Source organism: Capricornis sumatraensis, chromosome 1, assembly GCF_032405125.1.
Source record: "Capricornis sumatraensis isolate serow.1 chromosome 1, serow.2, whole genome shotgun sequence".
NCBI lineage: Eukaryota > Metazoa > Chordata > Mammalia > Artiodactyla > Bovidae > Capricornis > Capricornis sumatraensis.
In genome coordinates this window covers 8,339,156-8,365,411 of record NC_091069.1, presented here as the reverse complement: position 1 = coordinate 8,365,411, position 26,256 = coordinate 8,339,156, and the positions used below count along the sequence as shown (strand labels likewise).

General features: G+C 54.5%; 1 protein-coding gene across 2 annotated transcripts; it reads right to left on the bottom strand.

Annotated features, from left to right (window-relative positions):
* Positions 1–8,489: 8,489 nt before the first annotated feature.
* AK1 (adenylate kinase 1) lies at positions 8,490–21,166 on the bottom strand. 2 transcript variants are annotated; one of them, XM_068979625.1, is made up of 7 exons: positions 21,092–21,166; positions 17,849–17,887; positions 16,320–16,355; positions 15,972–16,135; positions 15,063–15,179; positions 8,947–9,138; positions 8,490–8,693 (listed from the first exon to the last, which is right to left on the bottom strand). In XM_068979625.1, the coding sequence occupies exons 2-7, from the start codon at positions 17,853–17,855 to the stop codon at positions 8,625–8,627; spliced, it is 585 nt and encodes a 194-aa protein (XP_068835726.1). In that variant the 5' UTR covers positions 17,856–17,887; positions 21,092–21,166; the 3' UTR covers positions 8,490–8,624. The 2 variants fall into 2 exon arrangements, with proteins under 2 accessions (XP_068835726.1, XP_068835716.1); XM_068979615.1 differs by lacking the exons at positions 17,849–17,887; positions 21,092–21,166 and adding an exon at positions 16,700–16,757.
* Between the last annotated feature and the right edge of the window lie 5,090 nt (positions 21,167–26,256).

The following is a 26,256-nucleotide window of genomic DNA, read 5'->3' as shown; positions in this document are numbered from 1 at the left end:
CCCCAGGGACAGTTCGTTACTCCAGTCCCCCCGGAGCTGAACTCTCCCTCTCAGGCCCCACCCTAGGCCTTCCTCTGTCAGCTCTGGATCCCCTCAGTCACTCCAGAGACACAGGAGGAACCTGAGGCTCCCTGAGGTTTGAGTGACCCCAGCTGGAGACCCCGGGGCTGCCTGGCTCCAAGCTCTGCTCCTTCCCATCTGCTCCCATCTGAACTTGGAGAGGACAGATGGCACTAGGTGAGGGGGATTGTTATCCAGAATGGGTGTTGGGGCATCTGAGGCCATAACGGGGACCCCACAGGAGGGCTCCTCTCAAACCTCCCTCCCGGGAACTTTCCTGGTGGCCCAGCGGCTAAGACTCCAAATTCCCGATGCAGAGGGCCTGGGTTCTATCCATGGTCAGGATCCTACATGCTGCAACTAAGACCCCATGCAGTGAAATAAATAAATATTTAAAAAAAAAAAATAGAAAACGCCGCCCTCCCACCCACCCTCATGCTGCTAATCCATCCCCTCTCACATGGTAAGCAAGACCCACTGGGTTTCTCTAGAAAGTGGGAGAGGCCTAGATGGACCCAGGCCATGCTTGTTTGTGACTTCCAGGGAGAGAAAAACCTAAGGAGGGCCTAGAGTCCTGCACCCAGGGGCCCGGTGGAGGGAGGAAGACGGGGCACCCAGGGCTGGAGAAGGGACTCACTCCAAGGCTCCCATGGCACCCTGACGCCCCCACCCCTCAGCCAGCCTCATGCTGTGTGAGTCCGCTCGACTAGCAGCCCCTCGAGGGCAGGGACCTAGATGTCTCTGCTCCACCGCTTCCCCAGCACAGAGCCCAGGAGGACCTTCTGGTCCTTAAGACTCACTGGCTAAAAGCGTGAAGTTCTGCAGAAGGTGAGGCAGGAGCGGAGCCGGGGATGCGTAGGGCAACTGAGACACAGAGAGCTAGGCCTTTGCTCCTGTCCCCCGGGGCAGAGGCCAGGCCCCAGGCCGGGCTGCCTGTCCCCTAGGAGCCTCACAGTCACTGTGACACCGTCCTGCAGGTGGGGAGCAGCCTTGGGTGAGTGGTCTCCTGTTTGCCCTCCAGATGCACGCCCCATTCCAGGGGACACATGTACCTCCTCCAGCCCCGCCGCCAGCCCCAAGCCAGCCCTGCACAGCTCAGAGAGGAAGGAGCCAGAACCCGCAGGGTCACTGCAGATTGGTGGCCTGTCTGCTCCGGAGGCCACAGCCCTGACCTGGCCCTCTCCACCCAGCCCTTCAGGCTGTGGGTAGTCAGGTCATGGCTACTGCCAGCCCCAGGCTTCGGCACTGTCCCTCGTGACTCTCCTACACCCTGCCCACACCCGTGTCAACAGACCCTTCGCTCCACTCTCCTCCAATTGTCCCACTGGAGCGTGCCGTCTGCTTCCTGCGGGGGCCCCGACTGATACAGACATTTTCAGGTGCCGCCTAGCCACACGCCAAAGAGACAGGCGGCCAATGGCTAGGCGTCTGGGCCAGGCCCCCGCCGCGGGCAGGTGCCCCTTCCTCTCCCCCGCTGGCCGGGAAGACCGGGGCTGCAGGAGCGGATGGAGCACGTCTACCCTGGCCGCAGGCCACCAGAGGAATTTCAGGCGGCCCCCAGGGACTCCCCCACCAGGCGGCGGGCTGTCTCCAGCACCGGCCTGGAGCCAGGAACTGTTGAAAACAGTAGGGCCAGACCCACACAGGCAAGGGAGAGTGTGGGTGCGGGGAAAGACAGCTCTGGCCTGGGAGTCAGGGTGTCCAGGCTTCAGGCAAGACCTCCACGTCTTGTGATAACTGAGGAGAATCTACGTATAACTAGGGGGACTCTGCTTGGTGCTCCTGTTGACCTAAATGGGGAGGAAATTCAAAAAAGAGGGGCCATATGTAGATGCATAGCTGATTCACTCTGCTGTATGGTGGAAACTAACACAACACTCTAAAGTGACTGTTCTCCAATGAGAATTAATTTTTAAAAATGTTCTGTGTCTCAGTTTTTACCTCTGTGCAGTGGGAGGGCAGTCTGCTGGCCAGGAGGAACCTAAAGCCCAGGAGAACAATCGGAATCACCCCACCACCATTCACACGCTTGCCCTGTGCCAAGTGCCACCTCCTGGCCACTTTAACGGGCTGAGATTGTCGCACCCCCATTTTACAGTGGAGGAAACTGAGGCTCAAGTGCACAGGACAACAGGGCTGAGGAGGAGGGGCAGAGGCTAATTCTAATCTGGGCCTGTCCTTCCTCCTTTGACTTCCAGAACATTCCATCCTGGTTTTCCTCCCACCTCCCTGGTTGCCTTATCTGCCTCTTCTCTGGTACCTCCCCATCCTTCCTTACTTGGACCCTTCTTCCCTTCTCTGTTTATTCTCACTCTCAAGTCCGATTTTCTCATATCTTTCTGACCATGATGTCATGTCCCAGCACAAACCGAGGGACTCAGACTCCAATAATTAAAACAAACATTTTGTGAACCTATATATACATATTCCCTTAGGATGGGCATTCATCCTGTTCCATTTTCTTTCAAATACTGATCACTAGACACCCTATTGATTTCATTGCCCACTGTGGGTCTGGGGCATAGAATATAACGCCCTAGATGCTCGCTACTCAAAGTGTCGTCTTAGCGTCTCCTGGGAGCTTCTCTCAGGCCCTACCCCAGACCTGCCGAATCAGAAGCTGTGTTTAATCAATATCCTCAGGACATTCACATGTAGATTACAGTTTGGGAAGGACTGTTCTGGGTGCCCTCATCCAGATAGCTTTAAAGACCATTCATACATTGGCAGCTCCCAGCTTTGTGTCTCCAGCCGGAACTCTTCCCTCAGGCTCCAGGCCCCTGATAAGCACCTCAGACTTCAACTGGGCTCTATTCATCCTCTGCCAACTGTTCCTGCCTTGTCTCCCCGTCTCAGACCATGACAGCTCCCTCCTCTCGTTGCTCAAGACTTAAGGATGACCTTGACTCTGCTATATCATTCATCCAATCTATAAGCACATCCTTCGGCTCCTCCTCCCCAGACAAATACCCATTGTGTGTGGGGCTCCCACCACCCCACAGCTACCGCCCTGGCCACCACAAGCACCTCATGGAATATAACAGTCACTGGCCCTCCTTACTCCCACCCTTGCTCCCAGCCCACTCTGCACACTATAAAGAGAATCTGTTAAAACCAAGTCAGGTTCCAGCCCTCCTCTGCTCAGCGCCCTCTGCAGATAACCATCTGACTCAGTGTGAAAGGCAGCGCCCCTCAAATGGCCCCTGAGGCTCCCCTGTCCCCTCTCTGGCCTCCGCTCTTCCTCCACTCACTCAGTCCACCCCAGCTGGCCTCCTTGCTGTTCCTGGAATGCACCAAGCGTGTGCCCACCTCAGGGCCTTTGCACCTGCCGCGCTCGCTCCCTGAAACTCTGTCCCCCGAGATAACCACTGGGCTTGCTCCTCGCGCTTTAAGTTGCTGATCAAATGTCACATGGTCAATGAAGACTTTCCATCGCATTTTAAAAAATCGTTTTATTTATTTGTTTGTTTTTGGTTGTGCTGGGTCTTCGTTGCTGCATCTAGCTGCGGAGAGAGAGGGCTACACTGTAGTTGCGGTGTGCGGGCTTCTCATTGCAGTGGTTTCTCTTATTGTGGAGCATGGGCTCTAGGGCTTGTCCCATTACATTTTAAGCAGCCCTCTCTCTCTCCACACCAGCAATTGGCCCCCTGGGCACATAGCAACCTCTGACAATATTGTGTGTGTGCTAAGTTGCTTCAGTCATGTCCGACTCTTTGCAGCCCTATGGACTGTAGCCTGACAGGCTCCTCTGTCCATAGGATTCTCCAGACAAGAATGCTGGAGTGGGTTTCCATGCCCTCCTCCAAGGGATCAAACCCACATCTCTTATGTCTCCCTCATTGGCCGGTGCGTTCTTTACCACTACTGCCACCTGGGAAACCCTCTGACATATCATATACTGTTTATTTGGTCTGTTTCCCTCTTTAGAACAAGAGTTTCATAAGGGTAAGGGCCTAAGCTTTGCTGCTGAATCCCCATCGCTTAGAATAGCGCCTGGCCCATGACAGGTGTTCATTAAGTGTTCGTGTAATAAATGGACGAACTTAACCCCTGGGCTACACAACTTGGGGTCTCGTGGGCTGTCATTCTGGGTTTCCAGGGTGTGTGTGTTGGAGGCACTCTGAACCCAGGGATGGGGGAGTCTCTGAAGAGGGCAAATGACTCCCAAGGGTAGAGGGAGGTGACCAGGTTCGGAGGTCGTGCCGGACTCTATTCTAGAAGAGTGGGATCGCTATCTCCCTCTCTTTCCCCGGGAAATGGTCCTGGTACATGCTGCCTCCTGGGTGATGCTGACCTTCATGATAAAACCTGACCATGCCCAAGGTCTAGATGACCACGCCCGTGACGACCATCTAAGAGGCAGAAGGATTCTGCTGGGCTGGGATTCTAGCACCTCTGTGTTGTAGGGACTCCGAGTTCATAGAAAGGGAAACTGAGGTCCAAGAAGAGATGAGACTCTCCAACACCCCCTGAACCACAGTGGGCAACAGAGGCGGGAGACCCTGTACCACAACCCCCAGAAGGGGCAGAAGCTGGAGAGGCAGGTGAGGGTGCCCCTGCCTTGCTGTGTGATCTGGGGCAAGTCACACAACCTCTCTGGGTCGGCTTGCCAAAGAGGAAGCCCTGTGTTGGCCAGCTGCGCATGTCCAGTGGGTCTCTGCACCCCTCCTCCGAAGCCCCCCCACCGTGGAGCCGCCAGGCCTTCCTGTTTACTTGAGGCCCCTCTCGCGGCTGGGAGGCGACAGCCTTGGCCTCCTCCACTCCCCGCTTCCTTCCTCTCCCACTTCAGTGCCTCCGGCCAGGCCTCAGGGCCCCCGAGGCCAAGACTTAGGAGTGCAATCCACGGGGGCGGGGGCATCTGAGGATACCTCCCTACCTGAGAGCGCCTCCTCTCTGAGACCCTGAGGTTACAGAGGGGCTGCATTCGTCCTCCAGATGGTTAAAATGTTCCTGCATCTTGGGAGGGTCCCCAGAGGCCTGAAGAGTGCCCATTTCTACAGTCTCGGATTGGCCATCACGCTGCCGTCTCAGCCCGCCACTAGGCGCCGAGCACTCACGGACCCTAGAGATGCCCCCTCCTCCCACGCCTTCCCTGGGCTCCCGCCTCCACAGGGCAGCTCCTCTCTGAGCTCCCCAAAGTAGGGGGCTGTGGACCCGCAGCTGGGGCCTCCTGCCCAAAGCAGACCTGCTGAATCAGAGTCAGCTTTTCTAAGACCCCAGGGAGATGTGTGTGCAGGTTACAGCTGGAAGCGCTGCAGGTCTCACTGTCCTGCCTGGTTTAAAAACTCTTCCTGGGACTTCCCCCAGCGAACCAGTGGTTAAGACTCCATGCTCTCAAAGCAGGGGGCACGGGTTCAATTCCTGGTTGAGGAACTAACATCCCACATGCTTCACAGTGTGGCCAAAAAACAAACCTTCGTGAGCTTAGTCTATTAGGTATTTCTGCCCCCAAAGACTTCTCTTGAATCTATGAGGCCTCTATAGCTAACTTCCAGTTTACAAGAAATTCAAGGGGTGGGGTAGCTGGTTAAACGCCACCATGAGGAAGTAACCGAAGAATCTGGAAAAAGGAATTTTCTGTAGGACAACTGGTCCCTTCATAGTCAGCATCGCCTTCGAGGTTAAAAGAGGTTTCATGGAATCACAACCAAATGCAGTGTGTGGTCCTGGGTTGCATTCTGGTTTGACACAGACGTATTTTGGGGGCCACTGGGGAAAATTGCATGTGGTCTGATTATTACCTATCACAATGCTACTATTAACCTAGTGTTCTTGGACCTCTGAGTTGTGGTTACATAGGAAAGGGTCCTTACTTATTGTAAAGTCATACTGAAGTCAGACTTTATGGGTGAAATGTTTTCATATCTGTAATTTACTTAAAAGTGGTTTGGCAAAAGTAAAACAATGAGGTATGGAAAAATAGTGCCAACTAAATGTTGGTGATTGGTGTACGGAGGTTCATTATATTATTTCCTTCAGTTTTCAGTTTGCTTGAAAATGTTCATTGAAAAATAAAGCTCTGGGACTTCCCTGGTGGTCCAGTGGTTAAGAATCTGCCTTGTAATTCAGGGGACCCAAGTTCAATCCCTGGTCAGAGAACTAAGGTTCCTTATGCTGCAATGGAGATCCTGCGTGCCACATCTAAGACCCAATGCAGCAAATACATAAATATTAAAATATATTAAGTAGAATATATATGAATCAAATTATCTACTTCTGTCCCTCTAAGGCTTCAGCCCTCCCCACACTCAGTGGGTTGTCTCCACCTCTGAGGCTCTGCAGAGCTGTCCCCTCTGCCCTTCCAGGCCTTCTCATTCCTAATCAAACATACTCCTAGTTTCCTTCAAGGCCCCACTTCAGAGTTCCAGCTCAAGGAAACTCCCGCCACCCAGGCCCCCTCTGAGTTCTGTATTCAGAGCTGGTCTGGGTGGAGTAGCTAGGGTGAAATTTTGTGAATACGGCCGCCCTTGTTCCAAGAGCCACTGTACATGGACCAGGGGGTTTGTGACCTCGTCTTGCGAGCGTAGCAGTTGCTCTGGAAAGTAGAATGAACAAACGTGGACGAAGGAAACCCTCACAGGGAGGTTTGTGGTGGCAAGGATGGGGTGGAGCTGTTAAAAAGTTAGTGTTTTTATTTCAAATTCTCAAGGGTTTTTTGTTTTGTTTTTTTAATTAATAAAGTGATTCCATGGTGAATAGTTGGGGTCAGCTTAGGTTTTCATAAACTAAAGACATACTTGAATTAATGAAGCTGTACTTGAAAAATAAAGGTAATGAAGATGATTTTGTCAGGTAGATTTCTCTTAGCTTTGTATCATTTGGGGCGTGTTTTTCCACTTACCCTCACACTGATCCTAACAACCTCGACAGAGGAGGTGCACGCACACCTGTGTGTGTTTTAGCCCAGTTTGATAGATGCTCAGACAGTAAAGAATCTGCCTGCAATGAGGGAGACCTGGGTTCGATCCCTGGGTCAGGAAGATCCCCTGGAGAAGGGAATGGCAACCCACTCCAGTATTCTTGCCTGGAGAATTCCATGGACAGAGAAGTCTGGCAGGCTACAGTCCATGGTGTCTCAGAGAGTCGGACCTGGCTGAATGACTACACTTTCACTTTCCTTTCGACAGATGCAACAAGGAGACCCCGAGGTGAGAGGTCACAGAATGAGTAGGGACTCCCTTGCGTGCCCGGGTTGGCGTGGCTCACAGACTAACCAGCCGCAGAAGACCAATCTGTACCCCACCCAGGGCCTCATGGTGCGGGCCCTCTAGAACCTATCTCCCCTATACTATTATCTACTGATTTCATGTTCTTCTTTCAATAGACTCACTTTTTATAACTTAAATATGTTTATTTTAAAGGAAAGTTTAAATAATGACTGTAAACGGAAAACCAGCCTCATGTGCCATAAATAGAAGGGGACACACACACGGGTCGCCCTCACCCCACCCAGGATTCCATCCCAGCTGAGGGTGCCCTGCTGGAGGCTCTCTTGGCTTTAAAGGGAGCCAGCTGGGCTTGGGACAGGTGTTAGGGGCATGTGAGCACCAAGGGAGATGCTCTCCGTGATGAGGTCAAGGCATGAAAGAGAACAGAAGAGGGAAGATAGTTCCTCCGGGGGACTCTGGGGTATTCCGAGGCATTCCCAACGCATCCTGCCAAGGCTGCTCTGGTCTGTGGTTCCACAGGCCCTGGTACTGACCACTCACACCCCTGGCTCAGTGTGTTCTCATCCTAACCTTGGTGGAGGAGCACTGAGCCTAATTCAGATTTGGAAATGGGCTCGGGGAGGGCAGGTTGTGACCTGGCCGGGGCTGCATGATGGGACATCCTGCAGGTCTCACCTCCAGGGAGGCACCCTTGACCATGACCCCCCTTCATTCCCAGTGCCCTGTCCAGACCCTCAGAGCGTCTTGCACCAAGGAGGCCAGTTCACTGCCTACCCAGCCAGCTGATGTGTGCTGTCCTCCCTGCCCGGGGAGCCCCTACCCCCACCCCCAGCCCATGGCCATGCTGCCTGCTCCAGCCCTGTCCCCAGCGACGGTTTGGGACAGAAAACATGCTCAGAGAGCTAAGGGGCTCAGGGCCAAGGTCACACAGCAAGGATAGCGGGGAAGCCAGGCCAGGGCCCAGCTCTGCCTGACCATGAGCCCCTGAGAACCAGGACCCCACCTCCATCACCCAGCGTCCCCTGGCCTGGCACAGCCTGGGCCCAGCACACCCCTGTGTGAGGGGGATTTTCCACTGGAACAAGGAGAGGGGCGCCAGCTGAAGTGGGTTTAGAGGGGCCCCTGACGAGGAACCAGAGCCGGAGGGGCTGGGGGCTCAAGGCTGGGGCGTCCACGCCCTGTGAATCAACCCTGATGGAAGCAAAGAAAAAGGAATAAAACTGAATGTCCTTGGAAACTCCTTTAGTGCTCGGCTGTCCATGAAAACAGGATAAAGTGGCTTCCTCTGCCTGTGCTCAGCCGGGCAGGGTGGAGGCGCTGAGCTCAGGCCAGGAAGGCCTCGAGTCAGGACGAGGGTGGGGCGGGGCTCTCGCTGGGGAGGGGGCTCCAGCTTGGCTACTTGAGGGCGTCCAGGTGGGTGCAGACCTGGGAGAAGACATTGTCCACAGAGCCTTCGGCGTTGACCTGCAGGGAGACGGGCCGTGAGGGCAAGATGACTACGGGGCTTGGTGAGGGGGTTGGGTGGACCCCACCAAGGCAGGGCGCTGACAACCCCCTCCAGAGGCCAAGCCAGGCTCCCCAAGCTCAGCCACAGTGGGCAGCAGCCTCTTGTCCAACCAGTGAGGGAAAACAAGGCCCAATCAGGAGGGCTGTCCCAAGGTGACAGCAATTGGAGGCCATCCCAGGCAAAGACTCAGGTTTTCTCTCAGGCCCGCACCTTGCGAACAATGCCGCGTTTCTCGTAGAAGGCGATGACGGGCTCTGTGGCCTTGTAGTAGGTTTCCAGACGCTTCTTGATGGTCTCTTCGTTGTCGTCCACCCGTCCGCTGGTCTCTCCGCGCTTTAGGAGCCGCTTGGTCATGGTCTCAGGGCCGGCGTCCACATACAGCAGTAGCGTGGGCTGTCCGATCTGCGGGCAGGGTGCTGTTTACAGAGGGTCCATTCCTGCTCCCTGGGGCCACCTTCTCCTCCACTTTCCACTTCTTAGGCCCACCTGAAACCCACCCATACCTTCCAGCCCTTCCCCAAGGCAGCCTGAGGAAGCGTGCCCAAACCGATCTGCCCTGCCCCTCCCCTGCTCACGCCTCTTCCACGGCTCCCCAGTGCCCGCGGGAGAAAGGCCTAACTCCTCGCCTGACCTGCCCTCCTCATCTCGTGCTCCTCACGACTTTGCTCTCCTGGCTTCGGCCACATGACTGGCTGTGGTCGGGCTCTCATCCCCTCCTCGCCAGGCCTCTGCTCATTCTGGGAACCTCAGTCAGAAACCCTTTCCCTCAACACCAAGGGCTCGCCTTCTGATTTGAGCTAAAATCTCATTCCTCTAGGGCAGTCTTCTCAGATGCCCCCTCCCCTGCCCCAACCACAGCCCTAGCTCTCTGGGATGCTCTCCCTGGTGGCTCAGACAGTAAAGAATCTGCCTGCAATGCAGGAGACTTGGGTTCGATCCCTGGGTAGGGAAGATCCCCTGGAGAAGGAAATGGCAACCCACTCCAGTATTCTTGCCTGGAGAATCCCATGGACAGAGGAGCTTGGCGAGCTATATAGTCCATGGGGTCTCAAAGAGTCAAACAAGACTGAGCGACTAACACGCTCTTTCACTTTCTTGCAATCAGTCCCCGTTACTTCTGCCTTGAGCTTGTCTCAGGAGTGTGTGTGTGTGTGCTCAGTTGCTTCAGACTGTGCAACCACATGGACTGTAGCCTACCAGGCTCCTCTGTCCATGGGATAATCCCAGCAAGAATACTGGAGTGGGTTGGGTTGCCATTGCCTCCTTCAAGGGATCTTCCCAACCCAGGGATTGAACCCTTTCTCTTGCAGCTCCTACATTGGAAGGCAGAGCCATGGAGCCACCTGGGAAGCCTTGCCTCAAGAGGGCCTCTGGTTATTTACTTAACATCCCTCTCCCAGGCAGGCCTGGAGCCCCTGAGGGCCGGTAGATGCATCTTATACCTGCAGGGCTGATGGGAACCTGACAAAGGAACAAGGGCTGAGTGAAGGGGCGAGGGGCTGCTGAGCTCTGGGGGTTTTCAACAATGTCACTGTCATTGGAACAAACATTTCATCTGCAGAGAAGGTTTGGAAGGACCAGGTGGACCGGTCCTCCTTCAGTGAAGCCCAGGCGCCCCCTGGTGACCAGAGCCAAGCAGACCAGGTGTCCAGAGGCTGGCCGACACAGTGGAGCCGGGCCCTGTGCCAAGTCCAGCACCCACAACATCACCCACAACAGCCCCAGGAAGGATGGGGTCTTTCATTGACCACATTTTCTAGACATGATTGTCACGGCCTGAAGTGACGTCACAAAGCTGGTACGTCGGGACATGCTTAGGGCTGCCTGGCATCGGACTTCAGGACACATGGCCTCCTAGCTCGAAGGAAGCCCAGCCAATCTCCATCTCACAGATAGGGAAACTGAGTCCCAGGCCAGGATAGACACTTTCTTGAGGTCCTGCAGCCTCTTAGATGTCGAGAAATACAGTGTTGGGACTCTCCTCGTGGTCCAATGGCTAAGACTCCTTACTCCTGATGAAGGGGGCTCAGGTTTGATCCCTGATCAGGGAACTAGAACCCATAAGCTGCAAATAAAAGCCCAAATGCTGCAATTAAAGATCCCGTGTGTTGCAACTACGACCTAAGTGAACGTCGACATTCTAGGAATCAGCGAACTAAAATGGACTAGAATGGGTGAATTTAACTCAGATGACCATTATATCTACTACTGCAGGCAGGAATCCCTCAGAAGAAATGGAGTAGCCATCATGGTCAACAGAGAGTCCGAAATGCAGTACTTGGATACAATCTCAAAAATGACAGAATGATCTCTGTTTGTTTCCAAGGCAAACCATTCAATATCACAGTTATCCAAGTCTATGCCCCAACCAGTAATGCTGAAGAAGCTGAAGTTGAAAGGTTCTATGAAGACCTGCAAGATCTTTTAGAACTAACACCCAAAATAGATGTCCTTTTCATTATAGGGGACTGGAATGCAAAAGTAGGAAGTCAAGAAACACCTGGAGTAACAGGCAAATTTGGCATTGGAATGCAGAATGAAGCAGGGCAAAGACTAATAGAGTTTTGCCAAGAAAATGCATTGGTCATAGCAAACACCCTCTTCCAACAACACAAGAGAAGACTCTACACATGGACATCAGCAGATGGTCAACACCGAAATCAGATTGATTACATTCTTTGCAGCCAAAGATGGAGAAGCTCTATAGAGTCAACAAAAACAAGACCAGGAGCTGACTGTGGCTCAGATCATGAACTCCTTATTACCAAATTCAGACTGAAATTGAAGAAAGTAGGGAAAACCACTAGACCATTCAGGTATGACCTAAATCAAATCCCTTGTGATTATACAGTGGAAGTGAGAAATAGATTTAAGGGCCTAGATCTGATAGATAGAGTGCCTGATGAACTATGGAATGAGGTTCGTGGCATTGTACAGGAGACAGGGATCAAGACCATCCCCATGGAAAAGAAATGCAAAAAAGCAAAATGGCTGTCTGAGGAGGACTTACAAATAGCTGTGAAAAGAAGAAAAGCGAAAAGCAAAGGAGAAAAGGAAAGATATAAGTATCTCAATGCAGAGTTCCAAAGAATAGCAAGACGAGATAAGAAAGACTTCTTCAGTGATCAATGCAAAGAAATAGAAGAAAACAACGGAATGGGAAAGACTAGAGATCTCTTCAAGAAAATTAGAGATACCAAGGGAATATTTCATGCAAAGATGGGCTCGATAAAGGACAGAAATGGTATGGACCTAACAGAAGCAGAAGATATTAAGAAGAGGTGGCAAGAATACACAGAAGAACTGTACAAAAAAGATCTTCACGACCCGGATAATCACGATGGTGTGATCACTCATCTAGAGCCAGACATCCTGGAATGTGAAGTCAAGTGGGCCTTGGAAAGCATCACTACGAACAAAGCTAGTGGAGGTGATGGAATTCCAGCGGAGCTATTTCAAATCCTGAAAGATGATGCTGTGAAACTGCTGCACTCAATATGCCAGCAAATTTGGAAAACTCAGCAGTGGCCACAGGACTGGAAAAGGTCAGTTTTCATTCCAATCCCAAAGAAAGGCAATGCCAAAGAATGCTCAGACTACCGCACAATTGCACCCATCTCACATGCTGGTAAAGTAATGCTCAAAATTCTCCAAGCCAGGCTTCATCAATACGTGAACCATGAACTTCCTGATGTTCAAGCTGGATTTAGAAAAGGCAGAGGAACAAGAGATCAAATTGCCAACATCTGCTGGATCATGGAAAAAACAAGAGAGTTCCAGAAAAACATCTACTTCTGCTTTATAGACTATGCCAAAGCCTTTGACTGTATGGATCACAATAAACTGTGGAAATTCTTCAAGAGATGGGAATAACAGACCACCTGACCTGCCTTTTGAGAAATTTGTATACAGGTCAGGAAGCAACAGTTAGAACTGGCCATGGAACAACAGACTGGTTTCAAATAGGAAAAGGAGTACGTCAAGGCTGTACCTTGCTTATTTAACTACTATACAGAGTACATCATGAGAAACGCCGGGCTGGAGGAAGCATAAACTGGAATCAAGATTGCCGGGAGAAATATCAGTAACCTCAGATATGCAGATGACACCACCCTTATGGCAGAAAGTGAAGAGGAACTAAAAAGCCTCCTGATGAAAGTGAAAGCAGAGAGTGAAAAAGTTGGCTTAAAGCTCAACATTCAGAAAACTAAGATCATGGCATCCGGTCCCATCACTTCATGGGAAATAGATGGGGAAACAGTGGAAACAATGTCAGACTTTATTTTTTTGGGCTCCAAAATCACTGCAGATGGTGATTGCAGCCATGAAATTAAAAGACGCTTACTCCTTGGAAGAAAAGTTATGACCAACCTAGATAGCATATTCAAAAGCAGAGACATTACTTTGCCGACTAAGGTCTGTCTAGTCAAGGCTATGGTTTTTCCAGTATGGATGTGAGAGTTGGACTGTGAAGAAGGCTGAGAGCTGAAGAATTGATGCTTTTGAAGTGTGGTGTTGGAGAAGACTCTTGAGAGTCCCTTGGACTGCAAGGAGATCCAACCAATCCATTCTGAAGGAGATCAGCCCTGGGTGTTCTTTGGAAGGAATGATGCTAAAGCTGAAACTCCAGTACTTTGGCCACCTCATGCGAAGAGCTGATTCATTGGAAAAGACTCTGATGCTGGGAGGGATTGGGGGCAGGAGGAGAAGGGGACAACAGAGGATGAGATGGCTGGATGGCATCACGGACTCAATGGACGTGAGTCTGAGTGAACTCCGGGAGTTGGTGATGAACAGGGAGGCCTGGCGTGCTGTGATTCATGGGGTCGCAAAGAGTCAGACATGACTGAGTGACTGAACTGAACTGAAAGATCCTGTGTGTTGCAACTAAGACCTGCTGCTGCTGCTGCTAAGTCGCTTCAGTTGTATCCAATTCTGTGCGACTCCATAGACAGCAGCCCACCAGGCTCCCCCATCCCCGGGATTCTCTAGGCAAGAATACTGGAGTGGGTTGCCATTTCCTTCTCCAATGCATGAAAGTGAAAAGTCAAAGTGAAGTCTCTCAGTCGTGTCCGACTCTTCGCGACCTCATGGACTGCAGCCTACCAGGCTCCTCTGTCCATGGGATTTTCCAGGCAAGAGTACTGGAGCGGGGTGCCACTGCCTTCTCCAACTAAGACCTAGAGCAGCCAAAAAAATTGTTTTAAGAAATATGGTATATTCCTACTGAGTGAGGTTCAAAGCTGTGGAAGCCCAAAGATGGCCCAGTCTCACAGAGACAGGCAGTGGAGATGGAAGTCTGTCCTACCCCAGCCCCCTAAGATGTCAGGTCCTCCCCATATATGGCCCTGCTGCTGAGAATTGCCCCTGAGTCCCCATCCATCCTTGCTGACCTCTCCCTCTTCCTAGGAACTCACAGTTTCCTCTGTTTCCCCATATGGCCTGTGACATCAGAGATACTGGCATATATCAGAGGTGTGTTTATGTGTGCACACTTGTGTGTGTGTGTACATCTGTGTGTGTACATGTGTACAATCTCTGTATATACCTGAGTACATCTCTGTGCATGTGTATGTGTGTACATATGCCTCTGGCCTTGTGCACGTGTGTCTGCTGGTACGTGTGTGTGCATGTACCTGTGCTTGTCTGTACCTGTGGTCACCTGCCTGTACATGTGCGTGTTTGGGTGAGGTGTTCCCACCCTGGAGAAGATCCTCCTGGAGGGCACTCGTGCCAGGCAGCCCAGAGCCCTCCTCCTCGAGGCTGTCTCTGTCCAGCCAGACTTCCTGTGGTGCCTGGAAGGGGACTAGAGTCCCGTCATGGCATTCAAGACCTCAGCCAGGCCTGAACCTCCCTCCCCACGGTACTCCGAGTTGCCCTGCCCCACAGATTCTGTTCTCCCAACATCCCCTGACCTTCCACGCTGCTTCCTGACCTTCTGACTGCGTGTTCACAGGGTGTCAAGCCCCACTTTTGAAGGGTGCATTCTGTCTAACCCCCATGCTACCTTTCAAGGATAACGTCTGTCCCCATTTTGCAGTTGGAGACACGGAGGTTCAGAGAGGCAGAATGATTGGCCCAAGGCCTCAAACAGCTGAACGGGAACCCGTGGCCAGGTTTGTGAACTCCTCAGCCTGCTGCCTCCTCTTCTTCTACTCATTTCCTCTAGACTTCAGAAAGGCCTCCAGAGAGTAGTCCTGGGCTTCCTCCTTGCCCACCCTGCCACCATCCGGCGGTCAGTCTATCTCTCTGTCGTCTCAGAACTGCCCATCACGGCAGCTCCTGCCTGACCGCTTGGCGTCACAGCTCCCCCAGGTTGCACTTACCCTCCGCTCAAACTCCTCCCCCTGCTGCACCTCCCGGGGGTAGCCGTCGATCAGGAAGCCTTTGGAAGTATCTACCTTGGCTACCATGGCGTCTCGGAGCATGTCCAGCACTGTCTCCTGGGGGCGCAGCAAAAGAAGGGGAGGGTCATGAGCCCCTTTTCTCCAGGCCCCGCTCAAGCCTCTGCACATGCTGCCCCACAGTCAGAAACGCTCTCTGCCCTAACACAGATTCCCCAAACAAGCCGCCCTCTCCAGGAAGCCTCTGAATTGCGAAGACTTAACTGATTGATCGAGCCATTCATTCATTCATCCATTCATTTCTTCATTCACTCAATAATATGACTGGGCCCCTCCTTCCAGCCTCCTGTCTGAGCCCTGAGGACACAGGTCTGAACAAAGCAGACCTTCCCTGTCCTCAGCACACTCACAGTCTGCTGAGGGGACAGACCATCACACAGTTCGTTTATAGTTTCCAAGAATGACATGGGCTATATACTGGCAGAGCAGCAGGGGCGACTGGAGTCTAAAGTGGGGGGCGGGTCTTGGCCCAAATCTGAGGGAGTCAGGAAGGTCTGAAAGCTGAGGAAGAAGGAACATTCCAGGCAGGAAGGAGTGTGATGAATGTGAGGGGATAGAAAGGCCAGGGTGCAGGGAGGGTGGAGAGTTGGGGCCGGGGGTGAAGACGCGGGGGTGTGGGGAGGGGCGCTGAGGGGGTCGTCAGGCAGGTCCTGGAGGCTCCTGGGAGCTTCTGGAAGGAATTTTCTGCCAACAGCAATGAGGACTCTCAGGGGGGTTCAGAGCCAGGGAAGGTCATGGCGGTCCCTGCCGGTGTGCCATGGGCTTTGCTGGCTGGCGTCCACGCAGGGCCACCACCGCCCCCCAACCCTCACCCCGCTGGGGCCCACTCACCAGTGGCACCAGCTGCCCCTTCTCCATGATTTCTGACAGCATCTTGCCCCTAGCCGAGCCCGAGCTGACCTCGGCCCGCAGGAGGTCTCCGGTGGAGAGGTGGGTGAAGCCGTACTTCTGCACAATCTTCTCACACTGGGTGCCCTTCCCCGAGCCGGGCCCGCCTGCAAGCGCCCACCCGTTCAGAAGCCCTGAGAAACAGGACCCCTGCAGGGACGGGGGTGTCTGCCCGGGCCACCCAGCGAGGAGGGGGGCAGAGCCCAGGGTGCCCCCCAGGCCCAGGCTCCCACCGGGAGGCCTTTGAGGCCGCGCCCTTCTCGCGGCCTCACCCGCCTGCCTTGGACTCACCCACCACAAAGATGATCTTGGTTTTCTTCAGCTTCTCTGTGGGAGAGAAGAGGGAAGCGGAGCTCGGTGAGTCACTGGACAAGGAGCCAGAGGCACCTCTGAGGTCCCAGGCCTGTGCTGAGTCCCAGGCAGAGGGACGGACACCGCTCATGTTCGCGTCAGAGGCAAATGAGTCAGCCCGGAGCGAGGGATACGGGCCGAGGGAAACGCAGAGACTGGGACAGGCCGGGGCGGTGAGGCTGATCCAGGCGGAAAGACCCGCAGGGACCAAGGCCTGGAAGTCACAGGCTCCACACAGGCTGTGAGGGTGACGCTCAGGGCCTCGGACGCCCACCCTCACGGCCCCTCCCTGTGGCGGCTGGACCAAGGCGCCAGGTCACCTCTGGCTCTAGAGTCTTCCATGATGCGGGGGTCTGTCACCGAGCAGCAGGCCCCCATGGTCCTGGTCTGCTGCGTCCCCCAGCCTTCCCCGCTCAGGCCCTGGGCCTGCCCATCGCCTGCCTCCCCTAGGCGGTACCAGTGTGGAGTTGGCAACCACAACATGCGTTGCCCTGGAGACAGTTGCTGGGGAAGAGGGCTGTGGTGGGCACATGGAACCCTTGCTTAGAGAGGGCAGGAGGGAGCTTGCGTTTCAACCTCTACCTCAGAACTCTGCCGGACCGCAGCCCCACCATACAGAAGGGACTGAGGCCTGGAGGCAGGCGCCTGCTGGGACTGGGGCGGGGGCCTATTTCCAAGCTGCCCGGGCTTCCCCGCCTCTCAGGGAAGTAGGAGCTTGCTGTGTGCCAATGGGGAGGTGAGCTTGGCAAGCTCCCGGGGGTCTTGAGGAGCTGCTAGAATGACTTCCGTGGGCTTCCATCGTCTGTGGCCATGTGAAAGGGTACAAGCCTGGGAGTGGGGTGGGGGTGCCCACACAGCCCAGCGACACCTATGTTCAGAGACCCAGGGGTGGAAGGATGACTATTAGCCTCAGGTAGCAGCAGCAGCCAGGCCCACTGGGCTCCTTTAAGAGCCGCCTGGGCCAGGACCCAGCGCCAGGGATGGGATGGGTGGTGTCGCCAGGAGGCGGGCCAGCCGGGCGCTCTGCCCACGTCTCCCTGCAGGACCCAGCCCGCAGGAGCCAGGAGGGCCCAAGACACCCTGAAGACTCAACCCCACTGCTCCGGGAGAGGGGCAGGAGCGTGTCCTTGTTTGCCTTGGCATTTGCAAGCCTGGGGCCTCTCTGCAGGGCAGGCCTTCCCTTACCAGCGCTGCGCCCCCCTCCAGAAAGAGCCAGAGATTCAGCTCTATAAATACCAGTGTAGGAGGTGAGCTATGGGGCCCTGAGAAGCCTCAAGGAAGCCTCATTCCTTCTAAAATTAATCTTGGAGCTCGTACATCGTGCGAGAGGCCCGAGAAAGATGCCGGAGGCCCCCAGACAGGTCCTTCTGGCAGCTCCAGAGCTACCTCCAAACCGTCCCCGCATGTCTCCCAAAAGCACAGCCCTTTAACAGATGGGCACACTGAGGCAAGGAGAGGCATTTCCATACCTTCCATCCTGCCGTGATCCGGGCAGCCGAGTCAGCGCTCTGTAAGACAAGGGCACAGGCAGACAAGTGAGGGGGATTTCTCGGACATCCAGCCTCTGACCCCAGCCAGCCCCCCAAGGTGAGGGCCAGGCCCTGGCCTGGTCTTCTGAGGATGGAGGGGCCGCTGAGGGCAAGGGAGGCCCAGGAGGCTGGGAGATCTTAGCGAAGTCACCGTTCGTTGGGGTGCCTCCACTGCCTCACCTGTCTCACGCAGGGCAGGCAGCAGCCCCTCCCGCCCACCCAACAGCAAGGGCGACAGCCGGAGGCATAAACAGCGGCTCCTGCAAGTGCTGAACTCTTTCCCTCCCAAGTCCTGGAAAACAGGCCCTGGGTCTTGCGTCTGCCCGACACCTTGACAACGCTCCCCAGAGCAGGAGGAAAGCCCGGGAGGCAGGAAGGTGTCCTCATCTAGTAGGGGTTTGGGCCAGGATGCTCAAAGGGACACAGAGGCCCGAGGGGAGAGAGCTGTGAGTCTGTACTTGGTCACAGCCTGCACGGTTCTCAACTGAGTGGGTCCCCCGGCTCCCGCCCCTGTAATGTTGCACCCAACACCTGAATGCCCTTCCCCAAGGAGCTATTGTTGAGCACTCAGTTCAGGTCCCACCTCCTTCAGGAAGCCTTCCTGGACTCTGCCCTCCACTCCCACACTGGCAGGTGACCGGCCTCCAGCATCGCACACACCACGCTGTACTGGGTCTCTCTGCTGTACTGCAGCAGAGTTGGGTGGAAGGCCCAACTTCCACCCCGACATGGCCCCTGCCCCCTCCGTGCCTGAGGACCTTGCACCCCACTTTCCCCTCAGCTTGTCAATCAAGCCCAGTGCCTCTTGGGACCCCACCCCTCTGCATCCACAGCTCAGAGGTCTCCCTCCCTCTCCCCTTCCCATCAGTCTCTCTGGAGTTGCCATGACACATCTTTGGCTCCCACTTCTTCACTCCTCACCCCCAGCCCTCCCCAAGGCTCCCAGAAACCACCACAGACCTTTTTGCCTTAACCTTTGACCCCAAAGCCTGGGCCAGCATTCCTTCTGCCTGGGACCCCTGCCCAGTGCCCCTACTCTGCCCTCTCACTGTTGGCCTCAGGTGCCCTGGACCCTCATCTCTGCCCACCAGCCCAGGCCTCTCTCCCCAGCCTCCCACAAACACAGCCCCTGGACAGGCCCAAAGACCCCAGAGAGCCCCAGCCTCTAAACAGCCCTTACATCATCCGAAGCCACATGCTCTATCGCCCAGCCAGAGGCGCCGGTCAGCATGAACGCCCTTCTCCCCACCCACCTCCACCCCACACAAGCACGTCCCAGCCCTCTCGCTCCAGAACTTCCCTCCGGTCTGTATCCTCACTGCCACTTCCTTGTTCCAAGCAGGGAAACTGGCCACTTCCCGGCCTCCCATGGGCCTCCCCACCTCCACACCCCACCAGGCAACCTGCAGGATTTTCTCTGACAAGCATCAAACCACATCCTTGCCTGCTTGAAACACTTCCACCTGAGGCCCCCTCCATCCCCCAAATAAACCATAACGTAGCTGACCGAGCCCAGCAATCTGGCCCCTTGGGAACCCTCCCCTGGGGGCCGCTGCTTGAATTGCCTGAAGCTCCCTCACTCACCACAATTGTGTCCCACCTGCAGGTCCCAGCTAATGTTGCACCCAACACCTGAATGCCCTTCCCCAAGGAGCTATTGTTGAGGACTCAGTTCAGGTCCCACCTCCTTCAGGAAGCCTTCCTGGACTCTGCCCTCCACTCCCACGCTGGCAGGTGACCGGCCTCCAGCATCACACACACCACACTGTACTGAGCCTCTTTGCTGTACTGCAGGCTTGTGTCCCACCCCTCCGGGCCTGGCCCTGGCTGAGCATGGGGCTGGGGCCTCACTCCATCCTCACAGCCGTCTTGGGAGGGGAGTGAGGCTTGGGGAGGAGAGACCTGCTCCAGGGCCTGGCTGGGGTCACACTGGGGGTGGTGTTCGCTGCTGCCCTGGGCTTGGCATCTGCTAGGTCCTTCAGCAGCTTGCTGACCATCCTGCCTCCCGTGGGGTGTGAGCTATAGCCTCTTTCCTGCTGAGTGTGCTGAAGGAACGCTAAGAGCTGCCAGTGGCCCTCCGCTGCTGGTGGGGGAGGGAGAGGGTCCCCCTGGACAGGGACAGCCTGCGGTGACGCCCTGAGGAGTGGCCTGGACCCCGACCCCACCCCACCCCGCCCCCTCCTGGTAACCTAAGCCCCTCTGCCCTGCTGGCACCTGCTGCTTCTTGGTCCAAAATAACTTGTGTTGTGAGGAGTCCTCACAGAGGCCAAGGGTCCAGGGCAGAGTTGGGTTACGGCCTCAGCACCCAGGCCTTATAAGGCCCCCAGGTCAGGACCACGGCACCTCCTCACATGACTGGGTGGCCTGCTGAGGGGCCCGGAAGGCCGAGGCCCAAAGGGACTGCGACTTCACCTCAATCACAAGGCAAGGCCAGGGCAAGAGCCAGGCCTCCCAGCTCCTGACCTGAAGCAGCCTTCTCAGTGGTTGGCAACTGGTTAGGGTTCAAGTCCCAACTCTTATCACTCAGCTGTGTGACCTTGGGCAGCTGGGGTGCCCTCTCTGGGCACGAGCCCCCAAGCCCAGTCCAGCTGCTGGAGGGTCCCAGGTAGGTAGCTGAATGGCACTCAGGAAAGGCCCCACGGGCTGGCTCAGGGCTCCCTCTGAGCCCCTGCCCTTTCAGGAGGCGGGGGCAGGGGGCCAAACATCCAGGGGGCTTCCCGTCCCCCCAGCACTCAAAATGACATGCCAGAATAGCTCCTCCCAACACCTAGGCTGACCCTTCCCAGGTCCTGGGGCGGGGAGCCCAGCCACAGCTCTCCTCCCAGGTCCCCAGCTGAGACGGGCCAAGGGCAGGGACCTGGAGCTCCAGGAGTGCCAGCAGGACAAAGGGGTGACTGTCACAGAGGCCAGGAGGGATAGCAACACACACACACACACACCCATCCACAGGACACACACAGTGTGGCACAGACACCTAGTGCAGAGCCTGGGGAATACCGCCAGGCAGATACTTACAGCTCACAAGCTGGGATACGAACACAGCCACAGGAACCCTGAGGAGACCCCAACACGCATGCACACACAATCCCCCCGGGTGAAGCTTCCCCACTCCCGGCAGGGGCACTCCCCCCCCTCCCCGCCACCAACACACGTGCACAAGCACACACACGGGCACACACTGACCTGGGGGAAGGGTGAGTGTGGGCACAGGGGCCAGTGCGTGCCCTGCCTGTCCTCACCAGCCGCCTGCCCGCAAAGACGACTATTTATAAGGCTGTCAGCAGCGCGCGGCATGCCGGGAGCCAGCACTCCGTGATGGCAGGGAGGGAGGGAGGGAGGGAGGCAGGGAGGGAGAGCGGACCGGGAAGGGAGGGGGCACTGGACTGGAGCGGAGCCCTGATGGGAAGCCAGACCATGCACCCCTAGGTGGCCGTGCCTGCACACGCTTACTGCACTGGACAGCTTCCCGAGGGTTTTTCATTCCTCTGTTACTTCCACTGTACTTGCATCACTCCAGGGGGACCGGACCAGGCTTCTCCTATGAACGCTGGGGAAGCTGATGCCCAGAGAGGAGTGGCTCTTTGCATAAAATCCCACAGCAAATCGATGAGGCCAGAACCGGGTGGAGGGGACCAAGACATGTGTTCTGGGGGCTTTGCTGTCCAGACAAGCCCCCAGCCCCTCCTCAGATCCTGCCCCTAAGTCTCTGGGCCAACAGCCACCAAGAATTCCTCCTCCTCTGTTGGAAGGGGCCTCAAGAGCTTCTCTGGGACTGTAACTCCCCAGAACTCCAAAGATCACCCGCATATCCATCTCCCAGCCAGTGGTTGTGTGCGTGTGTGCATGCTCAATTGTGTCCAACTCTTTCTAACCCCAGGGACTGTAGCCCGCCAGCCTCCTCTGTCCATGGGATTTTCCAGGTGAGAACACTGGAGTGGGCTGCCATTCCCCTTTCCAGGGGATCTTCCTGACCCAGTGATCGAACCTGCGTCTCCTGCTTGGCAGGCAGATTCTTTACCATCTGAGCCAGTGGTAGTGTAGAGATTATTTAAAACACAAAAACAGCCCTGCCCCCATGCAGCTGCCAGGCAGTTCCCAGTGAGGCCAGCTTGAGGATGTGGGACATTAAGAATGCTGTGGGCACAAATGGGCACTGATAGTCCTGATGCAAAGAACAGCTCCCATTAATGAGGCTCACTGGGCACCAGGTGCTGGGCAGAGCACTGGACTCAGACCACATCTGCAATCCTTAAACACAAAGAAGGAAAATGAGGGTCACAGCTGTAAAAGAGCTTGCCTGGGGTTCCCAGGTAGAGAGCGAAGTATTTACCCAGCATTCTTCATGAGACAGGGACACAGCAATGGTTGCTCAGTGAAGTAGCAGAGCAGAGAGCCTAGGACCACGTAGCTGCAAAACTCACGCACTTGACTGCTAGACCATATCACGACCTTGAAGGCCGCAGCCCCAGATGGTAGAGTGGGTTGAATCTGGAACTTGTCTTGCAGGCACTAGGGAGCCATGGAAGGTGTTTAAGCGAGAGGGTAAGACTCTCAGGAGAGTGAGGTCACCTTAGATGGTGGCTTCTTTTTAGCAACAGCAGCAGCCTGGATACCAGGAGGCTTGGATCTAATCCCAACACTGCCACCTGTGACATCAGACAAGGCTCTTACTCGTTGGGATTTTAGTTTCCCCATCTGTGGGAGGGGTGTCATGGGTCAGACAATCTACCCTAGAAATTGTTTGAAAGGCCCTCTCAAAAGCTGTAGGTGGTTGTGTGCATGGGCGCAACCTTTGGGGAAAGCAAATTGATGATGTCAACCATCTGTGTGACTCTCTGCTCTTGGGAATCCCGCAAGTGGGCACAGAACATGTACTAGTGCAGACCGACTGATAGGAGGGGCAAGTGGTACAGACAGTCAGGGTGGGTAGCTGGCAACCGCCCTAGAGTCAGCGAAAGAAGGGAAGCTGGAGGTCTATGTAGCTAGTGGGCAAGAGGAAGAGGCTAAGGGCCCAACTGCATTGATCTTATCCCACCTGAGTGAAAATAATTCTAAACGTGTGTGTGTGGCGTAAAATCTAGCCCTATAATTTTTTTCTCCATTTTAACATCTCTGAAACGGGTTTTGCCTGTTTAATATTTATTTATTAGGCTGTGCTGGGTCTTAGTTGTGGCACCTGAGGTCTTCAATCTTTGCTGCTGCACACAGGGTCTTTAGCTGCTGCGTGTGAACTCTGAATTGTGGCAGGAGAGATCTAGTTCCCTGACCAGGGATCGACCCTGGATGCCCTGCACTGGAAGTGTGGAGTCTTAGCTACTGGGCCACCAGGGAAGTCTTTGAAATAGTTTTGTCTTATAATTGAATCAATGGTATCTGTTTTTTCAACTTTTTTCTTTATTTATTTGGCTTTTCTGGGTCTTATTTTCAGCCCATGGGATCTTTGCTCTTTAGCTGTGGTATGCAAACTCTTAGTTGCAACAGGTGGGATCTAGTTCCCCAACCAGGGATTGAACCTGGGCCCTCTGCATTGGGAGCGCCGTCTCAGACACATAACCACCAGGGAAGTCCCTGAAATAGCTGTGTCTTATAATCAAATCAATGGTATCTTAAAGTTGATGAACTAAAGCAAAACAGAGAGCAAGCGTGGGCACAGGGTCCTCTGAGTGAAGGCGGGACTTTCACTTCTGCCTTAAAGGCTTCGAAACCCGTTTCTTAAATACAACAAGTATCTATAGATGTACCTTGAGGACATTAGGCTAAGTGAAATAAGCCAGTCACAAAAAGACAAATATTGTATGATTCTATTTATACAAAGGATCTCAAGCAGTCAAATTTGTAGAAACAGAAAGTAAGAGTGATGGTTACTAGGGGCGGAGGGGAAGGGGAAATTCAGAGCGGTTGTTTAATAGGTTTAGAGTTTCAGATATGCAAGATGAAAAAGTTTTGGGGTCTGTTTCACAATGGGAAAAAAAAGCAATGTAAATATAGTTAATACTACTAAACCGTGCACTTAAAAAAGGGTAAGTGGTAAATCTTATGTGTTTTGTTTTGTTTTTTAACCACAATAAAAAAAGTTTTGAAATCTTACAGACTGAACAAAAAATATATTAGGCACCTGTTTTCATTATTTCCTTTGCATATGATCTACGGGTTTTCCACCAGTGCTGAGATATTAAAGTTTCAGGATTTTTTTTTCCCCAGCTACAATCTAAAGAAAGAAAAAAAAAAAGAGAGAGAGAAAGAGAAGACAGGAGGAAGGGAGGGAAGCAGGAGGGAAGTAGGGAAGGAGAAAAAGGAAGGGAGGGAGGGAGGGAGATGAGAAAGGCACATGGAAGAAAAATCTGGAAGATTAAACTGTCACCAGGGAGTAGAACTGGGTGACCCCCTTGCTTTCTATCTGAAAGTGTCTGTATGTTAAGTTAGTCGCTCAGTTGTGTCCAACTCTGCAACGTCATGGACCATAGTCTGCCAGGCTCCTGTGTCTGTGGGTTTCTCCAGGCAACAATATTGAAGTGGGTTGCCATTCCCTTCTCCAGGGGATCTTCCTGACCCAGGGATCGAACCCAGGTCTCCCTCATTGCAGGCAGATTCTTTACCATCTGAGACACCAGGGAAGCTCATCATGTTTGTATAGTTCAAGTTATTTTAAAACATTAAAAAAAAAATACCTAAAATATAACCATACAGAATGAAACCAATTAAAAAAAAACACACACACATTTGAAAATACCCTAGCTAAAAAAGAATTCCAATGAGCTGGCATCAGGGGACACATCTGAGGCAGCCAGTCTTTGAGGGGCACAGCGGAATCCACACATCCAGCACATGGGGCTGGGGTGTGGAGCTGCCCCGAGCAGGCCTGGCCAGACAGCAGAGCATCCGCAGGAAACAGCTGGAGTGGCTGCTTCAAGCAGCGCAGGTGAGGTCGGCAGCGGGTGGGAGATGCCCCCTCCCCCAAGGAGGGGTGAGGGGTATGGGCACCTCACAGGGGTACCCGGGCAGAAGGGTTCACAGGAGGGCCCTGAATCCCCAACTTGGGGGTGGACTTGGTCCTGACCACGGCGGGAAGCCAGTGAAGTTTTCAGAGCAGAGCCGGCCATAATGAGGTGGCTTCGGGAAGCTAAGTTTGGCCAAGAGTGGCCCTGTCTCGGTTGGGTCTGTTCTGAGGAGGTAAGAGCACTGGGCTGTTGAGGACTAGACCCCAGGCCTCTTGCTTTCAACATCTTCCATCAAAGTCCTACTTGCCGATTCTGAACTGGGCTATCCCAGGGTCCCCCCCTAGCAACCAACCCCTCTTGACTCCCTCCTGCTGGCATCCCCTTTGTGCCACTGATAGGGAGACAGGAGACCCACAGCATTCTGGAAGTAGTCCTGTCCCCAGCACCCCCCGAAACCTCTGCCTGGACCCTGATTCCCAGCAGCCTTTACGTGGGGCTGGAAGTGTGTCACGTCCCCATACCCCCTTCCCAGGCAGATCCCTAGGCTCCCCCCATGTAATGACTTTGCCGGGAGTCCCGTCCCTCGGATATACCCGCCACCACCATCATTACTGTCTGGTCACCCCGGGCCCAGACTCCAGGCCTCCCAGCCGCCTCCTCATCCTGCTAGGCTTCTATTTGGGCCCTTCTTCCCTCCTGACACCCCCTCCCTCATCAATTACACCTAACATAGCACATGGCCCGTGGCTACCGACTGAGTGAATATATGTGAACCGAGCCAGAGGTGGGGGCCATTCTCACCGCCCGCCAGCTCTATGGTCTCCATTCCGCTGGCGTGGTGCCCAGGAGAACTCTCTTCCACCCCCGGCAGGCCGCCTGCCCTTGTCTCACAGTCACCCTTTGTTAGGCCTCTGCTCCCAAGGGCATCTTATCTGACTAAACAGGTTGTAATCTCCCAGAGTCACAGACCCCCTACCTCCTGCCAACCTGGAGTAAACAAGCCCTTTTGCTGAGGTTGGAGGGATCCACAGTTCACACACCTGGCCAGGGCTACAGCCCTGCCTGACTCCCTCCTGTTCAGGCTTACAGGATACTCCTGCTCCCTACCCTGGGCACCCCCCCACGGCCTCCCCACCCTGCTTACAGCCAACCTCTGACCCCACTGCCTGCCTCTCCCCTTCAACCTCCTCCATCCCATCCCCGCTGCTTCTGGGACAGAAATGTCATCCTCTCCCATCCCCTTCTCTTCCTGTGGGACGCTCTTCCCCTCCAAACCTCTGCAGGAACCATCCTCAGGAAGAGCGTCACCTCCACAGCTGCAGCGCCGTGCAGCCCTCACTGCCCTGAACCTACTGCGGGCCTCTGACTGCCCTGAACCTGCCACGGCCCCCTCGCCTCCCTTGATCCTGA

Coding starts and splice junctions, on each gene's coding strand:
- AK1 (XM_068979615.1), bottom strand. CDS start 16,757: ATGGGGGCCTGCTGCTCGGTGACAGACCCCCGCATCATGGAAGACTCT. Junction 16,356..16,699: donor GGAAGACTCTAGAGCCAGAG/GTGACCTGGCGC, acceptor TCTCTCCCACAG/AGAAGCTGAAGAAAACCAAG. Junction 15,180..15,971: donor AGGGGCAGCTGGTGCCACTG/GTGAGTGGGCCC, acceptor CTGCGCCCCCAG/GAGACAGTGCTGGACATGCT.